The following is a 20,748-nucleotide window of genomic DNA, read 5'->3' on the forward strand; positions in this document are numbered from 1 at the left end:
TGTGGGGGAGAGGTGGTGATGGTGCAGACTGGTGAGGAGGGGGAGAGGTGGGCATGTGCAGGCTGGTGAGGAGGGGTGAGTTGGGGGGTTGGTGTAGGCTGATGGGGGAGGGGAGAGTTGGGCATGGTGCAGGCTGATGGGGGAGGGGGCTGGTGAGAGGGGGGGTGCAAGTATGTGGGGAGGGGGAGAGGTGGGGGAGTGCAGGCTGGTGGGGAGAGGGAGAGGTGGGGGGTGATGCAGGCCAGTGGGGAGGGGGAGAGGTGTGGGGGGCGCAGGCCAGTATGGAGGGGGAGAGGTGGGGGGTGTGCAGGCTGGTGGGGAGGGGGAGAGGTGGGGGGTGGTGCAGGCTGGTGGGGAGGGGGAGAGGTGGGGGGTGGTGCAGGCTGGTGGGGAGGGGGAGAGGTGGGAGGTGGTGCAGGTAGGTGAAGAGGGGGAGAGATGGGGTGTGCAGGCTGGTGGGGAGGGGGAGAGATGTGGGGGTGCAGGCTGGTGGGGAGGGGGAAAGGTGTGGGGGTGCAGGCTGGTGGGGAGGGGGAGAGGTGGAGGGTGGTGCAGGTAGGTGAGAAGGGGGAGAGGTGTGGGGGTGCAGGCTGGTGGGGAGGGGGAGAGGTAGGGGATGGTGCAGGTAGGTGGGGAGGGGGAGAGGTGTGGGGGTGCAGATATGTGAGGTGGGGGAAAGGTTGTTGAAGAAGGGGAGAGGTGTAGGGGTGCAGGCTGGTGAGAAGGGAGAGAGGTGTAGGGGTGCAGGCTGGTGAGGAGGGGAGAGGTGGGGGGTGCAGGTTGGTGGGGAGGGGGAGAGGTGTGGGGGTGCAGGCTGGTGGGGAGGGGGAGAGGTGTGGGGGTGCAGGCTGGTGGGGAGGGGGAGAGGTGTGGGGGTGCAGGCTGGTGGGGAGGGGGAGAGGTGTGGGGGTGCAGGCTGGTGGGGAGGGGGAGAGGTGTGGGGGTGCAGGCTGGTGGGGAGGGGGAGAGGTGTGGGGGTGCAGGCTGGTGGGGAGGGGGAGAGGTGTGGGGGTGCAAACTGGTGAGGAGGTGGAGAGGTGTGGGGGAACAGGCTGGTGGGGAAGGGGAGAGGTGTGGGGTTGCAGGCTGGTGGGGAGGGGGAGAGGTGTGGGGGTGCAGGCTGGTGGGGAGGGGGAGAGGTGTGGGGGTGCAGGCTGGCGGGGAGGGGGAGAGGTGTGGGGTGCAAGTTGGTGGGGGAGAGGAGAGTAGGGGGTACAGGTTGGTGGGGAAGGGGAGAGTTGGGGGTTGCAGGCTGGTGAGAAGGGGGAGAGGTGTGAGGGTGCTGGCTTGTAGGGAAGGGGACAGGTGGGGGGGGTGCAGGCTGGTGAGGAGGAGAGGTGTGGGGGTGCAGGCTGGTGGGGAGGGGGTGAGGGGGAGAGGTGTGGGGGTGCAGGCTGGTGGGGAGGGGGAGAGGTGTGGGGGTGCAGGCTGGTGGGGAGGGGGAGAGGGGGAGAGGTGTGGGGGTGCAGGCTGGTGGGGAGGGGGAGAGGTGTGGGGGTGCAGGCTGGTGAGGAGGGGCAGAGGTGTGGGGGTGCAGGCTGGTGGGGAAGGGGAGAGGTGTGGGGGTGCAGGCTGGTGGGGAGGGGGAGAGGTATAGGGGTGCAGGCTGGTGGGGAGGGGGAGAGGTATAGGGGTGCAGGCTGGTGGGGAGGGGGAGAGGTGGGGGGGTGTATGCTGGTGGGGAGGGGGAGAGGTGTGGGGGTGCAGGCTGGTGGAGAAGGGGAGAGTGGGAGTGGTGCAGGCAGATTTGGCAAATGTTACCAACCCCTCCAACTTTCTCAGAATTTCAGAATCCTCGCTGCTCAGAGGAAGCTGATTTAGTTCATAGCTGCAACCCATTTCAGGGACCTGTCAGCACAGCCCTCATGTTAATCTATAACAGACTGATTCACCTTTTAATGTTGTCTATGGTGTTTATAGAATACACAATTATGCATCTGTTAATAACAACTAACATATCAATAGCTGATTTTGCCTTTGAACCTGTTTGTGGCCATTTCACAGCATTTTAATAGATGCATAATTTTACTTTTTTAAAAATTCATCTGCATAACCTCTCTCATCCCATTCGAATGAATCATCAATATTAACCTCTTGTCACCCAATGTTTGAACCATTCAAAATAAAGTGTCATTTATTCTGGGGCTATGGACAACGCAAATCAGACAAGAATCTAGTTACCTGTCATAAGCTGGAGGTGAATTGTTGCAACTCTGATTTGTTACAGGCTACGTGATCAGGGTGCTGTTGGAGGCTGGTGTTGGGAAGTAATGATGGGATGGCAGGAGTTATCCAATGCCAATAGTGGAACAGTGGAATACATTATGGATTACTATTACTAGTGCGTTGGAGACTGAGGGACAACCTGATTCAAATATGTTAACTTATGAGAGGCATGGTGAGGATAGATAGTTGGAGTCTTTTCCCCAGGGTGGAAATGTCAAATACAAGGGAGCATAGGTCTAAGGTGAGAGTAGGGAAAGGTTTAAAGGTGAGATACGAGGCAGGTTTGTTTATACAGAGGGTAATAGGTGCCTGGAACGTGCTGCCAGGGGAGGTGGTAAAAGCAGACAGCAATATTTAGGAGGCATTTAGAGAGACACATGAATGGCAGGGAATACAGGGATACGAACCATGTGTAGGCAGATGGGGTTAGTTTACAATGACATCATGGTGGGCACAGACATGGTGGGCTGAAGGACCTGTTCCTGTGCCATCCTGTGGGGAGAACGGTGGCACAGTGGTTAGCACTACTGCCTCACAGTGCCAGGGACCCGGGTTCAATTCCCGCCTCAGGTAACTGTCTGTTTGGAGTTTGCACCTTCTCCCCGTGTCTGTGTGGGTTTCCTCCGGGTGCTCCGGTTTCCTCCCACAGTCCAAATATGTACAGGTCAGGTGAGTTGGCCATGCTAAATTGCCCGTAGTGTTAGGTGAAGGGGTAAATGTCGAGGAATGGGTCTGGGTGGGTTGCTCTTTGGAGGATCGGATGTGGACTTGTTGGGCCAAAGGGCCTGTTTCCACACTGTAAGTAATCTAATCTAATCTAAAGTGGGTGAATGACAGTAGATCAGTGACTTACACAGAAATGCATAAACTGTGAGAGGGAAACTAAAGAAACGACAGGACCGATACCAAAATGGGGGTCTTCTTATGGAGGCAAAGACGTTCTCACTCTATTCCAGTGGCCTTGCTAGTTTGGTTTACTCAAGTGCCCCACTCAATTTCATTTTGAAATCGTAGAGCCTCTCTGCTCCCACTGTCCCCACAGGCAGCATGCTCCAGGTCAAAAGATCATCCATGTTAGGCACAGGAGTAGGCAGTTCAGCCCACAGGGAGAAAGTGAGGACTGCAGATGCTGGAACTCAGAGTCGAGAGTGTGGTGCTAGAAAAGCACAGCCAGTCAGGCAGTATCCAAGGAGCAGGAGAGTTGACGTTTCCGGCATAAGCTCTTCATCAGGAATGTGGGGGGTGTGTGGAGGGGGCTGAGAGATAAATAGGAGGGGGCCAGTTGGGCTTGGATGAAGGTAGCTGGGAAGGCTATAGTTAGATGAAGATGGAGGGTGAAGGCAATAAGTCAGAGCAGAGGGTGCAGCAGATAGGTGGGAAGGAAGATGGACAGGCAGGACAGGTCAAGAGGGCAGTGCCGAGTTGGAGGGTTGGATCTGGGATGAGGTGGGGGGAGGGGAGGTGAGGAAACTGGTGAAATCCACATTGATCCCATGTGGTTTGTAGGTCCCAAAGTGGAAGATGGGACATTCTCTCTCCAGGGGTCAGGTGGCTTGGATTTGGCGGTGGAGGAGGTCCAGGACTTGGATGTCCTTGGGAGAGTGGGAGGGGGTGTTGAAGTGGGCCACAGAGTGGTGGGGTTGGTTGGTGAATTACTTTATCAAGTTGATAGGTTTGTTAAGAAGGCGCATGGTGTGTTGGCTTTCATTAGCTGGAGGGTTGAGTTTAAGAGCTGCGATGTTATGCTGCAGCTCTATAAAGCCTGGGTTAGACCACACTTGGAATATTGTGTTCAGTTCTGGTCGCCTCATTATAAGAAGGATGTGGAAGCTTTAGAGATTTTGCAGAGGAGATTTACCGAGAATGCTGCCTGGACTAGAGGGCATGTCTTATGAAGAAAGGTTGAGGGAGCTAAGGATTTTCTCATTAGAGTGAAGAAGAATGAGCAGTGACTTGATAGAGGTGTACTTGAGAGGCACAGATAGAATGGATAGACAGAGACTTTTTCCCAGGGTGGAAATGGCTACCTCGAATGGGCATAATTTTAAGGTGATTGGAGGAAGGTTCAGAGGAGATCTCAGAGGTAGGTTCTTTACACAGAGAGTGGTGGGTGTGTGGAATGCACAGTCAGCAGTGATAGTAGAGTCAGATACATTAGGGACATTAAAGTGACTCTTGCATAGGTACATGGATGATAGCAAAATGGAGGGTAAGTCAGTTGGTTTAATCTTAGAGTAGGATAAAAGACTGGCACAACACCAAAGGCTGAAGAGCCTGTATTGTTCTGCAGTCTATGTTCTCAGACCCTTTCGAACTGAGATGAGGAGGGATTTCTTCAGCCAGAGGGTGGTGACTCTGTGGAACTCATTGCTGCAGAGGGCTGCGGAGGCCAAGTCACGGAGTGTATTTAAGATGGAGATAGACAGATTTTTGATTAGTTGTTTGGGGATCAAGAGGGAGAGGGAGAAGGCAGGAGAATGGGGTTGAGAAATATATCAGCCATGACCGAATGGCAGAGCAGTCTCGACGGGCTGAATGGCCTGATTCTGCTGCTGTATGTAATGGTCATCGTGGTTGTAATTATGTGGTACAGTCTGTTCTGGTCAATTAGCGCTCTCGTCTCGTTTTCCATTTGAATTGGTATTCTTGCAACTTGTCCTGATGAAGCCAGAAATCTTCAGTAAAATGTTTTCTTTCAGCAATGCTTACAGTCTGTGCTACCAAAATGGCTACTTTTACAACTCGTAAACCCAGTGGAGTAATGTTGGAACCATGTAATCTGCAGTTCTGATCAACACTTGTGTAGATGCAATATTATAGGCGAAAGTGAGGACTGCAGATGCTGGAGATCAGAGCTGAAAATGTGTTGCTGGAAAAGCGCAGCAGGTCAGGCAGCATCCAAGAAGCAGGAGAATCGGCGTTTCGGGCATAAGCCTGAAGAAGGGCTCATGCCCGAAACGTCGATTCTCCTGCTTCTTGGATGCTGCTTGACCTGCTGCGCTTTTCCAGCAACACATTTTCAGCTAGATGCAATATTATACTAGTTACCATGATCTGTGGAGAAAATAGAGTTCAGGAGTCTTTTAGCTTTCCAGTTTTCTTTTCCCCTTGAATGTGAAGATGAACAATAGTTGAAAGGAATTGGTATGAGTTATACTGTCTGCATTTTAGGTCACCATATTATAACCGAGGCTCCGGACAGAAAGCTGATTAGATTTGACAGATGACATCAGAAGTGTTTGAGTATAAAAGCAAATTACTGAGGATGCTGGAATCTGAAACCAAAAAAGAGAAAATGCTGGAAAATCTCAGCAAGTCTGGCAGCATCTGTAAGGAGAGAAAAGAGCTGACATTTCGAGTCGAACTGACCCTTTGTTTGAGTATAGATATCCAAAGAGGGTCGACAGTGTCAAGGCTCTTTTCTCTTGAGAGGCAAAGACTAAGAGGTGATCTAATAGAGATCTTTAAAATTATGAAAGGTTGCGATAGAGTGAATACAGAGAGTGTCTTCTCTTGAACACAAGTGCATAACCAAAGGCCACTGATATGAGATAATCCCTCAGTGGGGAGTTCAGAAGGAACATTATTGACCAGAGAGTGGTGAGAATGTGGAACTCGCTCCCTTAGGGAGTGGTTGAAGCACTGAAGGGGAAGCTTGCCTTCATTGCTCAGACCTGGGAGTAGAGGAATCGGGGCTTCAAATTGAGGCTGTACAAGGCCTGCTCTGGAGTACTGTGTCCAGTTCTGGTCATCCTGTTATAGGAAGGATAATATTCAGCTAGAGAGGGTTCAGCAGGGATTTACCAGGATGTTGCCTGGAATGGAGGGTTTGAGTTACAAGGAGAGGCTGGATAGACTGGGACTTTTCTCACTGAAGCCTATGAGGTAGAGAGGTGACCTCTATAAACCTTATAGAGGTTTCTAAAAGAATGAGGAGTATAGGTAAGGTGAATAGTGGATTATTTTCCCTAGGGTGGGGAAATTTAAGATGAGGGGGCATATTTTTAAGGCAAGAGGAGAAAGATTTAAGAAAGACTTGAGGGGCAATTTTGTTATACACAGAGTTGTTCATGTGTGGAATGAATTTGCAGTGGAAGTGGTGGATGTGGGTGTAGTTTAGGTAAGTATATGAATAAGAAAGACGTTTAGGTAAGTATATGAATAAGAAATGTTGGGAGGGATGTGGGCCAAGCGCAGGCAGGTGGGACTAGTTTAGTTTGGGATTATGGTCGTCATGGGCTAGTTGGACCGATTCTTGCTGTATGACTGTGTAAACAGGAGGGAGAAGGGAACAGAGGGTAACAATGAAAGATTTTAGAAGAGGAGAGGTTAGGGTGAACAATAAAGGCTAGCATGACAGGTCGGGCAGAATGACCACTTACGTATGGGGAGGTTGGTAATGTCATGGTAATGGACTAGTCATCTGGAATCCCAGGTCAATGTTCGGGAGGTTCAAATCTCATCATGGCAGATGGTGAAATTTGGATTCAGTAAAGGTCTGGAGTAAAGAATGGACCTTATGATGACCGTGTAACTACTGTCAATTATTGTAATAACAAATCAGATACATTAAGGAAGGAAACCCAACATCCTGCTCTGATCTGACTTGTAACTTCTCTCTGACGGGTAATAAATACTGGCCTTGCATTTTGGTCAAGGGGGGCTAAGGCTAAGATTATCATCAAATCAAACAAAGGTAGGAGTTTCATGGTGAATAGTAGGGCCTTAAGGAGTGTAGTGGAACAGAGGGACCTTGGAGTTCAGGTGCATGGTTCTCCAAAAGTGGAGTCCCAGGTAGACAGGGCAGTAAAGAAGGCTTTTGACGATAGAAGTTGGGAAGTTATGTTGCTGTTGTATAGCACTCTGGTGAGGCCACACTTGGAGTATTGTGTTCAATTTTGGTCACCTTGCTATAGGAAGGACATTATTAAATTGGAAAGAGTGCAGAAGAAATTTATAAGGATATTGTCAGGACTCAAAGTCTGAGTTATAGGGAGAGGTTGGACAAGCTAGGACTTTTTCCTTTAGAGCGTAGAAGTGTATAAGATCATGAAAGGCATGGATAGGGTGAACACACTCAATCTTTTTCCCAGGGTTGGGGAACCAAGGACGAGAGGGTAACAGTTTAAGGTTAAAGAGGAAATAATCAAGGAGAACCTGAGGGGGAACTTTTTTACACAGAGGGTGGTACGCATATGGAATGAGCTGCCAGTGGAAGTGGTTGAAGCGCATACATTAACAACATTTTAAAGGCATTCGGACAAATACATGAATAGGGCGGCATGGTGGCTCAGTGGTTAGCACTGCTGCTTCACAGCACCAGGGTCCTAGGTTTGATTCCAGCCTCGGGCGACTGTCTGTGTGGAGTTTGCACATTCTCCCCGTGTCTGCATGGGTTTCCTCCAGGTGCTCCGGTTTCCTCCCACAGTCCAAAGATGTGCAGGTCAGGTGGTGAATTGGCCATGCTAAATTACCCATAGCGTTAGGTGCATTAGTCAGAGGGAAATGGGTGTGGGTGGGTTACTCTTCGGAGGGTTGGTGTGAACTGGTTGGGCCGAAGGGCCTGTTTCCACACTGTAGGGAATCTAATAGGAAAGCTTTAGTAGGATATGGGCCAAGTGGGAAAATGGGGTTAGCGCGGTTGGGCATTTTGGTCGGCTCTTGCCCGAAATGTCGAGTTTCCAGCTCCTCAGATGCTGCCTGACCTGCTGTGCTTTTCCAGCACCACTCTAATCTAGACTCTGATTCCAGCATCTGCAGGCCTCACTCTTGCCCATTTTGGTTGGCATGGACAGTTCGGGCCTAAGGGCTTGTCTCTATGCTGGAGAACTCTATGACTCTATGACTGTATCTTTGCTGTCACCCAGGAAGATGAGCAATCTCAGCACAGATTGATCATTGAATGACCTTGCTAGTTTTTAGCATATGAGGCAGCGTATTCTCCAATGAAGAGTCTTTCAAAGGCGCTGAATTTCTAAATGTTTTAAGGATCTTAATAGAGTACATGCCTGAGAAATGGCTCCCTCAGCGTGGGGAATCTTGAATCACTCAGTATAAGGGTTTATCATTTCAAACTGGGATTTGGAAAAATGTCTTGAGTCACAGGATTTGGAATTCTTTGGAATTCTCTATGGCAGCGAGCTGTGAACATTCAGTCATTGAGCACATGTGAGGTAATGCACTTTGGTAATTGAAACATGGAGAGAGAATACAGTCTCAATGGTACATCTGTGAGGGGAGTACAGGAGCAGAGGGACCTTGAGGTTCATGTACATGATTCTCTGAAGATGTCTAGGCAAGTTCAGAACAGTTGTTAAGAAGGCTTATAGGCTCTTTGGGTCTATAATAGAGGCACACAGTATAAAATCAAGGAACTGACGCTACACCTCTACAATTCATTGATCAGAGCACATTTGGAATATTGTGTTTAGTTCTGGGCACCTTGTTTAAGGAAGGATGTTAAAGTCCTGGACGGAGTGCAAAGGAGATTTACTGGAATAATACCAGGTATGAGGGATTCCAGACATAAGGAAAGATTCGAGAAATTGGGCGTATTCTCCTTAGAGTAGAGAAGGTTAAGAAGTGACCTTGTTGAGGTGCTCAAAACGATGAACATTTTTGATGAGTAAAGAAGGATATTCTCTTCCCATTAGTAGGTATGCCAGTAACTCAGAGTCACAATTTCAAGATTGTGAACGAGGGAGCTAGGAGTGAGATAAGGAAAAGCCTTTTTACTCAGAGAGTTGTCTCGGATTTGGGTTGCGTTGCCTGGGAGATTGGTGGAGACGGATTCCATAGGAGTTTCCAAAAGACAGCTGAAGCTATATTTGTGAGTGATGGAGTTAGAGGGCTGTGGAGATAGAGCTGGAGAGCTTAGCTCTTTCGGGAGCCAGTACAGATACGCTGGGTAATGTGGACTCCTTCTGGACTGTAAAATTCTACGTTTCTGTTGGAAACTAAGATCAATAGAGTGAACATAAGAGGTCGGCCAGGAGCAGGCATGAAGGGCCAAATGGCCACTCCAGCCCTTTTCCTGATGTTCTTCTTTTCACTTTTGAACCGCCCAGTCCAATGAATACAAGCTCAGTGTAACATACAATCCGATTAGAAGACAATAGACTTCAGGCTATCAGTTGACTTGTTGACATATTGTGAGCTTCAGTTCATTGGAAAACATTAATTAACCATTCTTCTACTTCCCCCATTCATTGTGATAATTACTATTATAATCGTTGTAATAATCAGGGTGGCACGGTGGCTCAGTGGTTAGCACTGCTGCCTCACAGCGCCAGGGACCTGGGTTTGATTCCAGCCTCAGGCAACTGTCTGTGTGGAGTTAACACATTCTCCCCGTGTCTGTGTGGGTTTCCTCCCACAGTCCAAAGATGTGCAGGTTAGGGTGAATTGGCCATGCTAAATTGCCTCATAGTGTTCAGCGATGTGTAGGTTAGATTAGTCAGGGGTAAATGTAAGGGAATGGCTCTGGGTGGATTACTCTTCGGAGGGTTGGTGCTGACTTGTTGGGCTGAATGGCCTGTTTCCACACTGTAGGGATTCTATTCTATGGTTCTACCTTGTCTGATGCAAGATATTTATTTTGTTCCAATTTACTTCGCAGCTCCGAGTCTTCAAGCTGGCAAAATCATGGCCTACCCTCAACACGCTAATTAAGATCATCGGTAATTCGATGGGTGCATTGGGCAACTTGACCCTTGTCCTGGCCATCATTGTCTTCATCTTTGCCGTGGTTGGAATGCAGCTCTTTGGCAAAAAATACACCGAATGTGTCTGTAAAATCTCCACCAAGTGTAAGCTTCCACGTTGGCACATGTCTGACTTCTTCCACTCGTTCCTCATCGTGTTCCGAGTGCTGTGTGGTGAGTGGATCGAGACCATGTGGGATTGTATGGAGGTGGCTGGGCAGCCCCTGTGTATCCTGGTCTTCATGCTGGTGATGGTCATTGGAAACCTCGTGGTAAGTTCTGAAGTTAAGTTTCTGGGTTTTACGCTCGGTACTCTACTGGGGCTCCAGCTTGCCAGTCGCCTGTGTGCACCCTCAGGGACAGGTTTTCACCTGCGTTTAACATAAAATCGCAAAGCCACCCATGCACCTCCAGTGGTCTCCATTGGTGTTTATGTTCTATGTGAGCCCCCTCCTTTCCCAGGGCAGGTATGACTAAGTCCAGAGAGCACATGTTTAAGGTAAGAAGCAAATAATTTCGAGGAGATCTGAGAAAGAAACTGTTTTCACCCAGAGATTGGTAGAAATATGGGACATGCTGCCCAAGAGCATGGTGGAATACACTCACAGCCATTTAAGAAGCAACACGTTGGAATATTGTGTGCAATTCTGGTCTCCTTCCTCTCGGAAAGATGTTGTGAAACTTGAAAGGGTTCAGAAAAGATTTACAAGGATGTTGCCAGGGTTGGAGGATTTGAGCTACAGGGAGAGGCTGAACAGGCTGGGGCTGTTTTCCCTGGAGCGTTAGAGGCTGAGGGGTGACCTTATAGAGGTTTACAAAATCATGAGGGACATGGATAGGATAAATAGGCAGAGTCTTTTCCCTGGGATCAGGGAGTCCAGAACTAAAGGGCATAGGTTTAGGGTGAGAGGGGAAAGATATAAAAGACACCTACGGGGCAACTTTTTCACATAGAGGGTGGTACGTGTATGGAATGAGCTGCCAGAGGATGTGGTGGAGGCTGGTGCAATTGCAAAATTTAAGAGGCATTTGGATGGGTATATGAATAGGAAGGATTTGGAGGGATATGGGCCGGGTGCTGGCAGGTGGGACTAGATTGTGTTGGGATATCTGGTTGGCATGGACGGGTTGAACCAAAGGTTCTGTTTCCATGCTGTACATCTCTATGACTCTATGACTCTATGACACTTACAATGGCAGGACAGTGTAGGCTATAGAGAAATTCAAGTACATGATGCTTGTTGATCACATAATCATGGGAGGCCAAAGGGCCCGTTTCTATCCTGTATGGCTCTATGACTCTGTTCATCCATCTAGCCCTATCTGCGTTTGAGCTCTTGAGGCACAGTGGTAATGTCCCTACCTCTGAGCCAGAAGACCTGAGTTTAAATCCCAGCTGCTCCTGAGGTGCATCTTAACACAACCACACAGGTTTATTTTAAAATAATCTTTCTCCCTCATTCCTTATGTGGCTTAGCACATCTGTGGCAACTGTTTAAATGACTCACTGTGGTAGCCAATACCCCGTACCAATCACTCTCTGAGTTAAGAATTGCCTGCAGGATTCCTTATTTGATGAAAAGGGGACTGAATTGATGACTACTAGTCTGGGTCTCTGTCCAAATGAAAACCTCTCCTCTTCACATCTACCCTTACAAACCCTGTCACACTCTCTCAGTCCAGAGTTGATCTTTCTCTTTTCCCATTGCTACAATCTCCCATTTATCAGTTTGTTGCACTCTATCCAATGCCACTAAAACTGTTTCTCGAAAATAGGGACCCGAACTGTGCATTACAGGTGCAGTCTCACCAAGGCTCCTGACAAGTCTAACTGGTTGAATATTGATCGTGAGACCTAGGAGTTCAACATACTGCTCTATATCAATTTCAAGATATAACTCATGTGCTTTTACATGGTGCTGCTTGATAAACTGGATAGATTGAATATACTCTTTACCAAATGACTCAGAGTCCAAAACAGTGGACAATTTAAATATATAAAGCATTCTTTTAATGTAGTTTGGCACAGGTCTAGTTGTATGTACCTTTAGTTAAACTTGTCCATCCTCCAGCTTGATTTCAGCATCCAGGTGAAAAGGTACTGAGATACAACAGAGGGCAAAGGCAGTCGGTTGCTTAGCCAGCCAGTGCGGACAGGATGGGCTGAATGTCCTCCTTCCATTCTGTAAGTATTCAGCACTTCCATGCTAACTCTCTTGAGGTAGACATTGAGGACAGAGACGAAGAGAAATCTCTTCACACAGGGAGCGGCAAAGTCGCAGTAACAAAACGTTCAAGATGGAAATCAATTGATTCCTTGATTCTTAAACTTCACTTGTCTTTGGCTGGGCCAGTATTTATTGCCTGAACCCTGGTGCACTTAGGAAGCTGGGGGGTGAGCTGCCTTCTTGAACTGCTGCAGTCCACCTCCTGTGGGTTGACCCATAATGCCATTAGGGAGGGTATTCAAGGATTTTGACCTGTGACAGTGAAGGAACGATGATATATTTCCCACTCAGGATGGTGAGTGTCTTGGAGGGGAACATGCAGGTGATGGTGTTCCCATGTATCTGCTGCCCTTGTCCTTCTAAATGGAAGTGGTCATGTCTATTTGTGGATGTGGTGCCAATCAAGCAGGTTGCTTTGATAAGCATTCACTCCCACCAGTAGCAGTGGTGTGTCCCATTTCCAAGATGCGCTGCAGAAATTCACTCAAGATCCTTAGACAGTGTTTTCCAAACCCACGACCACTTCCCTCCCTAATGGCATTGTGGGTCTACCTACAGCAGGTGGACTGCAGCAGTTCAAGGAGGCAGCTCACCACCACCTTCTCAAGGGCAACTAGGGATCGGAAATCAATTCTGGCTCAATCAGCGACACCCATATCCCACAAGTGAATAAAAAAAGATCTAAAGTAATGATGTAGCAAGAACAAGGGCCAAATGGACTATACCTGCACTTGTTTCCAAAGTTCTCATCTCATTAACTTGGCAATTGTTCAAATATTTGTTTGGAGAATTGCTGAACAGAGGGGAATCAGGGTATCTGAGATCTGAATACATGAGACAAGCAAGCGTTCACCTCTTCAAACAATCTGATTGAAGGATTGTGGAGATAAGAGGCAAGGACTGAGAATGAGCAGGTCAATTCAACGTGAGACCAGGTACAGAATGAGAAATAAAGAGAGGCAAAGCAAAGTTGGATGAGGAGAGACATTAAATAAATAAAAGACAGAAACTATAAATGAAAACATTAAGTTGTAACATTACATTTTAAAAAAGTCGAACAGCAGTTGGCTGGACGGTGTGGACAGGGAGAAGCTGTTTCCGCTTGTGAAAAGAACAAGCGGATGTAGATTTAAACTGATGTGCAAATGGAGTGAGGGTGACGTGAGGAAACCTTTTCCACTCAGCAAGTCGTTCAGGTCTGGAATGCACTGCCTGGAGGCAGGTTCAACTGAGGCATCCAAGAGGGGAGTGGATGGTCATTTGGATAGAAGGCATGTGCAGGGATATGGGGAAAGGAAGAAGATTGTCACTATATTATCCATGGGTTATTTGGATTGCCAGAAGGCCTTTGAAAAGGTACTGCAGAGGAGTCAGTGAAATAAGGCAAGAGCCCATGGTGTTCGGGGTAAGGTATTGGCATGGATAGAGGATTGGCTGACTGGCAGAAGACAGAGAGTGGGAATAAAGGAGTCTTTCTCAGGATGGCAGCTGGTGACTAGTGCAGTTCCACAGAGGTCAGTGCTGGGACCGCAACTATTCACATTATACATTAATGATCTGGACAAAGTGATCTGAACTGAGGGCAATCTTGCTAAGTTTGCAGAGAACACAAAGACAGGTGGAGGGGCAGATAATATTGAGGAGGCGGGGAGGCTGCAGGAGAAGTTGGATAGGCTTGGAGAGGGGGCAAAGAAGTGGGCAGATGGAATACAATTTGGGAGCGTGTGCGGCTATGCACGTTGGTAGGAAGGTTAGAGGCATAGACTATTTTCTAAATGGGGGAAGGCTTTGTAAATCTGAAGCACAAAGGGATATGGGAGTCCTAGTTCAGGATTCTCTTAAGGTTAACATGCAGGTTCAGTTGGCAGTTGGGAAGGCAAATGCAATGTTATCATTCAGGTGGAGGGCTAGAATACAAGAGTACGGCTGAGCCTGTGTAAGGTTCTAGTCAGACTGTATTTGGAATATTGTGTAAATTTGCTCGCTGAGCTGGTAGGTTTGTTTTCAGACATTTCATCACCATACTAGGTAACATCATCAGTGAGCTTCTGGTGAAGCGCTGGTGCTCTGTCTGCTTTCTATTCATGTGCCTTGGTCTGTTAAGGTGGGTGATATCATTTCTGGTTCTTTTTGTCAAGAGGTAGATAAATGGGGTCCAGACTGGCATTCAAATTGGACCTTTATCAATCAATGCATCGATTTGGACCCCACTTACCAACCTTTGAGAAAAAGAACCAGAAATGATATCACCCACTGGAAATGATATCACCCAGACTAAGACACCTACAGACCAGAGGTTCACTGATGATGTTACCTAACATGGTGACAAAATGTCCGCAAACAAAACCGCCAGGTCAGCGAGCAAACCTACAACCTGAACCTCAAATCTTCTCAAAAATAAAGTGAGCAGTTTTGGGCTCTGAATTTGATGTGGTTTGATTTGACTTATTATTGTCACATGTACTGAGATACAGTGAAAGGTATTGGACTGTGTGCTAACCAGCCAAATCACACCTTACAGAAGTACATCAGGGTAAGAGAACAGCATGCAGAAGGAAGGAAGGATGTGCTGACGTTGGAGGGGGCCCAAAGGAGGTTGATAAGAACGATCCCAGGAAAGAAGGGCTTTTCATATGAGGAGCGTTTGAGAACTCTGTACTCGATGGAGTTTAGAAAGATAGGGCAGGGGGTGGGGGTGGGGGGTTGCTGGATGTGGGATCTGCTTGAAACTTACAGAAACCTGAATGGATGTGGACATTGAGAAGATGTTTCCACTAGTAGGAGACACTAGGACCTGGGCACAGCCTCAGCGCGAAAAGAAGACACTGTAGAACTGTGATGAGGAGGAACTTCTTCAGCCAGAAGGTGGGGAATCTGTGGAACTCATTGCCGCAGAGGGCTGTGGAGGCCAAGTCATTGAATGCATTTAAGACCGAGATAGATAGATTCTTGATTAGAGAGGGGATCACGGGTTATGGGGAGAAGGCAGGAGAATGAGGTTGAGAAATATATCAGCCATGCGGCACAGTGGCTCAGTGGTTAGCACTGCAGCCTCACAACGCCAGGGACCCAGGTTCGATTCCAGCCTTGAACAACTTTCTGTGTGGAGTTTGCACATTCTCCCCGTGTCTGTCCGGTTTCCTCCCACAGTCCAAAGATGTGCAGGTCAGGTGAATTGGCCATGCTAAATTGCCCATAGTGTTAGGTGCATTAGTCAGAGGGAAATGGGTCTGGGTGGGTTAATCTTTGGAGGGTCAGTGTGGACTTGTTGGGCTGAAGGGCCTGTTTCCATACTGTAGGGAATCTAATCATGATTGAATGGGGGAACAGACTCAATGGGCCAAATGGCTTAATTCTGCACCTATGTCTTATGGTCTTGCAGTAAAGACATGATAGGCTGAGGGTCGTCACAATTCTGTCAATCTGTGAACAATGGAATTGTGAAGGAATGAAACTCCACACTTAAAGAGGTTTCACAACTTCAAAACCCACAGCATTTCGCAGCCAATGGAGTACATTTGAAGTGGATTTGCTGTTGTAATGCAGGCCCAGTTAATGGTGTCATTGTTAATTATCATTAGCAAGGAGGTAGTTTCCCAATAAATAACACTTAGCTCGTCATAAAAAGGGCACTGGAAGATTTGAACAAAGGCCAGACATTGCGGATGCTGTGAATTTGAAATAAAAAACAGAAGATACTGAGAACTCTCAGAAGATTAGGAATAATCGTAGTCTGAAAATGTGTTGCTGGAAAAGCGCAGCAGGTCAGGCAGCATCCAAGGAGCAGGAGAATAAGCCCTTCTTCAGGGCTCATGCCTGAAACGTCGATTCTCCTGCTCCTTGGATGCTGCCTGACCTGCTGCGCTTTTCCAGCAACACATTTTCAGCTCTGATCTCCAGCATCTGCAGTCCTCACTTTCTCTTAAAAGTCTAGTCTATTGAGTACTTTTGGCTTTATCTGCTTTTTGGGAGCTGGTAGTGGTTTAACTTTTCATGGCACTTAACAAGAAGGACTGTAAAGTTGAATACATTTTCTTTCTTACTTTATTTCTCTGCCTTTACATTCTGTGTTTCAATTTAGTCTTTAAATTGGTGCTGGAGTGTGGCGACACTGTACAGTGCTTTTCATTGTTTTTGTTTGTAACAAGGCATGGATGACAACAAATAAGTCAAATTAAATTAGAGAAATCCAATCAAATTCATTGTCGAGTTTATTCTGTCCCGACCACCGACATATGGCGATAATGAACTGTTCAATCTGGTAATGTTGGCATTGGGCAGCAGCTTTGGTGAAACATTTTGGACAACAATCCTTAAATTTTGGAGACTAATCGCATCGTTGGCACACTGTGCTTGCTGAATCGTTTCTGCACGGATAGCAGCTTTAGCCTCACCGCTCGCTGGACGAGAAATGATGCGGAAAATAGACACGGAGTTGACAAACTTTTCCATCCATTGCAAACACTCTGAATGACAGAGGTCCTCTTCCCTGAGTGACATCTCAACACCCGTTTAAAGCTGAGAACCGATGCTCACATGGTGAATCAGGCAGTGAATTATCCAGGATCTACTTCTGGCTGGAAACCTTCTGATCTAACAGCACGTAGCCCACTCCCCCCCCACCGTAAATCTGTCATTCTCCACAGGACTGTCAGTGTAGAGTATAACCCTTCATTGACCCAGTCCCTCCTCAGTGACCCTGGACTCGGTTGCCGAGTTGAACCACAGAATTGCAGAGATCGCCAGCACAGAAGGAGATGATTGACCTTTGACTCCTCTGTGAGTGCTCAGTGACAGCTGCCCACTTATCCCCATACCCTTTACATTACAACAACAACACTTTCAATCACTTCACAGAACAGTTTTTTTTGTTCAGAAAGGAAGAGGTTGAGAGGTCATCTGACCTAGTCGGTAAAATTATCATTGGGTTTTGTTTATTTTTTCTTAGGATGTAAACCTGACAGGAATCACTTGTTGCCCGTCCCCTCATTGCTCTTGAGAAGTTGGTAGTGAGCTGCCTTCTTAAACTGCTATAATCCTTGGGGTGTAGGTCTTACCTGGGATTTTCATGGTATTGTGGGTCTTCCTAGACTCTCATTGACTGCAGTGGTTCAAGATGGTAGCTCAACCAACATCAATGTATAAATCACATGACGCTGCGTGGTTAACTGGATGTATTGAATATATAAGATGAAGTTGCCATAGTCCTAAAGCACTGTACTGACTGATGGTGGCTTAGGTAAAAACAAGGACTGCAGATGCTGGACACCAGAGTCCAGATTAGAGTGGTGCTGGAAAAGCACAGCAGGTCAGGCAGCATCCAAGGAGCAGGAAAATCGGCAAAAGCCCTTCATCAGAAATAGAGGCAGGGTGCCTGCAGAGTGCAGCGATAAATGAGAGGGGGGCTTAACCTGGTGGCTTTATGAGTCTTAAAGATACTATCTGGAAAAGACAAGGAAGATGAACTGTTTCCACTGGTTGGGGATTCTAGAACTAGGGGGCATAACTTGAAAACTAAGACCAGAACATTCAGGAGAGATGTTAGATTTGTTTATTTGTACCGAGGTAGAGTGAAACTTGGAGAATGTCACCATTTTCCAGCACCATCTTGGATTATGGAATAAATTCATGAATAAGTTGTATAAATGGTAAAGGACTTTAGGAAACACTTGTACACACAAAGGGTGGTAGTTGTTTGGAGCTGTCTTCCACAGATCAGTTGTTCATTTTAAATCTAAGAGAGGTCATTCTTTGTTCAGCAAAAGTATTAAGGGATATGGGCCAAAGGCAGGTACTTGGAGCTGGGCTACAGATGAGCCATGATCTTGTTGAATGGTGGAACAGGCTCGAAGGGCTGAATGGCCTACTCCCGCTTCTATGTTTACCACCATCTTCTCAAAGGCAACTCAGGATGGGCAATAAATACTGGCCCAGCCAATGAGACAAGTGAATAAAGAAGGTGCACCTATATTACTGTTGGGGGAGGAGTTCCAGGATTTGGACTCAGTGACATTGAAGCACTGACAACATAGCACCAAGCAGGGAAATGGTGTTGTCATGTTAATGCCACTCGGCTAATAATCCAGAACCCAGGCTAATACTGTGGGAGCGTGGGTTCAAATCTCACTATGGTGCAATTTAACTTTAAAAATCTGGAATTAACAAGCCACGTAACCACATCCAATTGTCATAAAAACCCAGCTGGTTCCCTAATGCCCTTTAGGGAAGGAAGTCTATCTTCTGGTCTTGGTGACTGCAGTTCCTTGGCAACGGGGTTGTGTTTCAATTGCTCTCTTGGTAATTAAGGATAGATAATTAATGCTGGCCCAGCCAGCGATGCCCATATCTTGTGAATGATGCTTTAAAAAGCAGAGAAGCTTTTCTTTTCTCCTTCTGGGCCCAATCCAACAACCAGGAGCAATAAACACATGGAAGCCTCATAATAAATCCAGGGGAAAGCCCTTCACTCAGACAGTGGCTAGTGTGGGGAACTTGTGAAATCGGTCAAGCAGAATAGCATTCGGGGGAAGTTAGACAGGCACACGTGGGAGCAAGGAATACAAGGATTTGTTAACAAGTTGGGAAGACGGAAGAGCTGGTGGAATATAAACAGTTCGTAAAAAGCAGTTGGACCGAACAGCCTGTAAGCTCAATGTAACCAGCCTTTGGTTTTCTCGCATTTGGACATCGTGACTCAGTATTTGATGCTGCTTCTTTATTCCCTTTTTCTTGGGTTTATGAGCTGCTCAGGAATATTGACACCCCCCCCCCCCCCCCCTAATGTAGGAGTGAAGCTTGTGAGCTCTTCACCGTGGCCCAGTGGTTAGCACTCCTGCCTCACAGTGCCAGCGACCTGGGTTCGTTTCCACTCTCAGGTGACAGCCTGTGTGGGGTTTGCAAGTTCTCCGCATGTATGTGTGAGTTTCCTCCATCACCCTGTGTGGGGTACTCTGGTTTCCTCCTGTAATCTAATGATATGCAGGTTAGGTGGGTTGGCCATGCTAAATTGCCCCATTGTGTTCATGCATGTACAGGCTATGTGGATTAGCCATGCAAGGATAGAGTGTGGGGCTGTGTGTAGATGGGATGCTGTTAGGAGGATTGGTCTGGACTTGATGGGCTGAATGGTCTGCTTCAGTCTGGTAGGAAATCTATGGAAATGGCAGAAGAGGATAGGATACATACAGAATCAGATCTCTACTAAAACAACATTTTATTTCATGGTAGAAGTTGTAATACTTACTGATTTTTTGAAAATGTAATTTGATTTATTATTGTCACATGTAACTAGCTACAGTGAAAAGCTTTGTTTTACATGCAGTATAGGCAGAAAGTGCTTTACGGTAATAGAGCAGAGTGAGGGATGCAATGTTACAGCTGCAGAGAAGGTGCACAAAGAGCAAGATCAACAAATAAATTTAAATTTAAAATTTGAGAGGTCTCAGAAGTCTGATAACAGCGGGGAAGAAGCTGTCCTTGAATCTGTTGGTGTATGTTTAAGCTTTTGTATTTTCTGCCTAATGGAAGAGTTTGGAAGAGATTCTAACCAGGGTGGGATGGTGTTGTCTGTGTTCCCAAGACACTGAGTCAAGGGATGGAAGGTTGTGTGATGGACTGGGCTGTGTTCACAACTCTCTATCATTTCTCCTGTACTAGATTGACACCCCTGGTGTCTCATATCAAGTCACCTTCAGTTGAAGTGAGGGTCAGAAGCTGAGGGAAAACTGGACTGGGCATACAGAAATGCTTCATTCAGTTCATGTTTTGAAATTATATTTTCTATCCTTATTCTTATTAAATATTTTGAATGTATGTCATAAATTTAAAGAGGCCAGCCCAACTATTTTTTTCAAAAATGCTTTCACATTTGGGGACCACACTGGCTAGGTCAATATTTATTAGCCAGAGGGCAGTTGAGAGTCAACCACACACTGCTGTGGGTCTGGAGTCACACTTAGGCCAGGTTTCCCTCCTTGAAGGGTAATGACTAACCTGATGGGAATCACAGCTACCATTTATTCCAAATTTTTATTGAATTCAAATTTCACAGTCTGTCACGAGTGAGATTTGAACCCATGTCTCTAGAACATCCTGATGAAGGGCTTTTGCCCGAAACGTCAATGTTCCTGCTCCTCGGATGCTGCCTGACCTGCTGTGCTTTTCCAGCACCACTCTAATCTAGACTCTCTCGAACATTAGCTTAGGCTGTGGGTTGCAAATCCAGTGACATTATCACTCAACACTGCCTCCTTCAGGCTAATTGAAACCGACCGTCACTCAGAATCGATCATCTGATCTTGAGGTGAAAGACTGCAGTACGCTGAGGCACAGAGGCATTTGGGACCCCTTGTCCATAGATCACAAAATGCCAGCATCCAAAGTTTCGCAGGCAGCAGGGAAGGCAAGTGAAAAGTCTTTACTTCAAAGGGAGTGGAAGTCTTGCTAAACTATACAAGGCTCAGGTCAGAACAAAGCTGGAATACTGTGGATGCCTTATCTAAGAAAAGATATAGTCTACGCTCAAAACGTCGACTCTCATGCTCCTCGGATGCTGCCTGACCTGCTGTGCTTTTCCAGCGCCACACTCTCCG

The 20,748-nt window shown here is 47.0% G+C and overlaps 1 protein-coding gene across 10 annotated transcripts in view; it reads left to right on the forward strand.

The window, feature by feature from the left end:
• Positions 1-20,748, forward strand: part of scn5lab (sodium channel, voltage gated, type V-like, alpha b) — a 469,981-nt gene that overhangs the window by 265,379 nt on the left and 183,854 nt on the right. For all 10 annotated transcript variants that reach the window (XM_087987589.1, XM_087987592.1, XM_087987588.1 and 7 more), the window contains one exon: positions 9,845-10,201. In XM_087987589.1, the coding sequence (XP_087843715.1) occupies positions 9,845-10,201 (357 nt within the window). The remainder of the gene's footprint in view (positions 1-9,844; positions 10,202-20,748) is intronic.

This window comes from Chiloscyllium plagiosum, unplaced genomic scaffold (assembly GCF_037043375.1).
Source record: "Chiloscyllium plagiosum isolate Xiang-an unplaced genomic scaffold, Cpla_swu_hap1 HiC_scaffold_5, whole genome shotgun sequence".
NCBI classification, from domain to species: Eukaryota; Metazoa; Chordata; class Chondrichthyes; order Orectolobiformes; family Hemiscylliidae; genus Chiloscyllium; species Chiloscyllium plagiosum.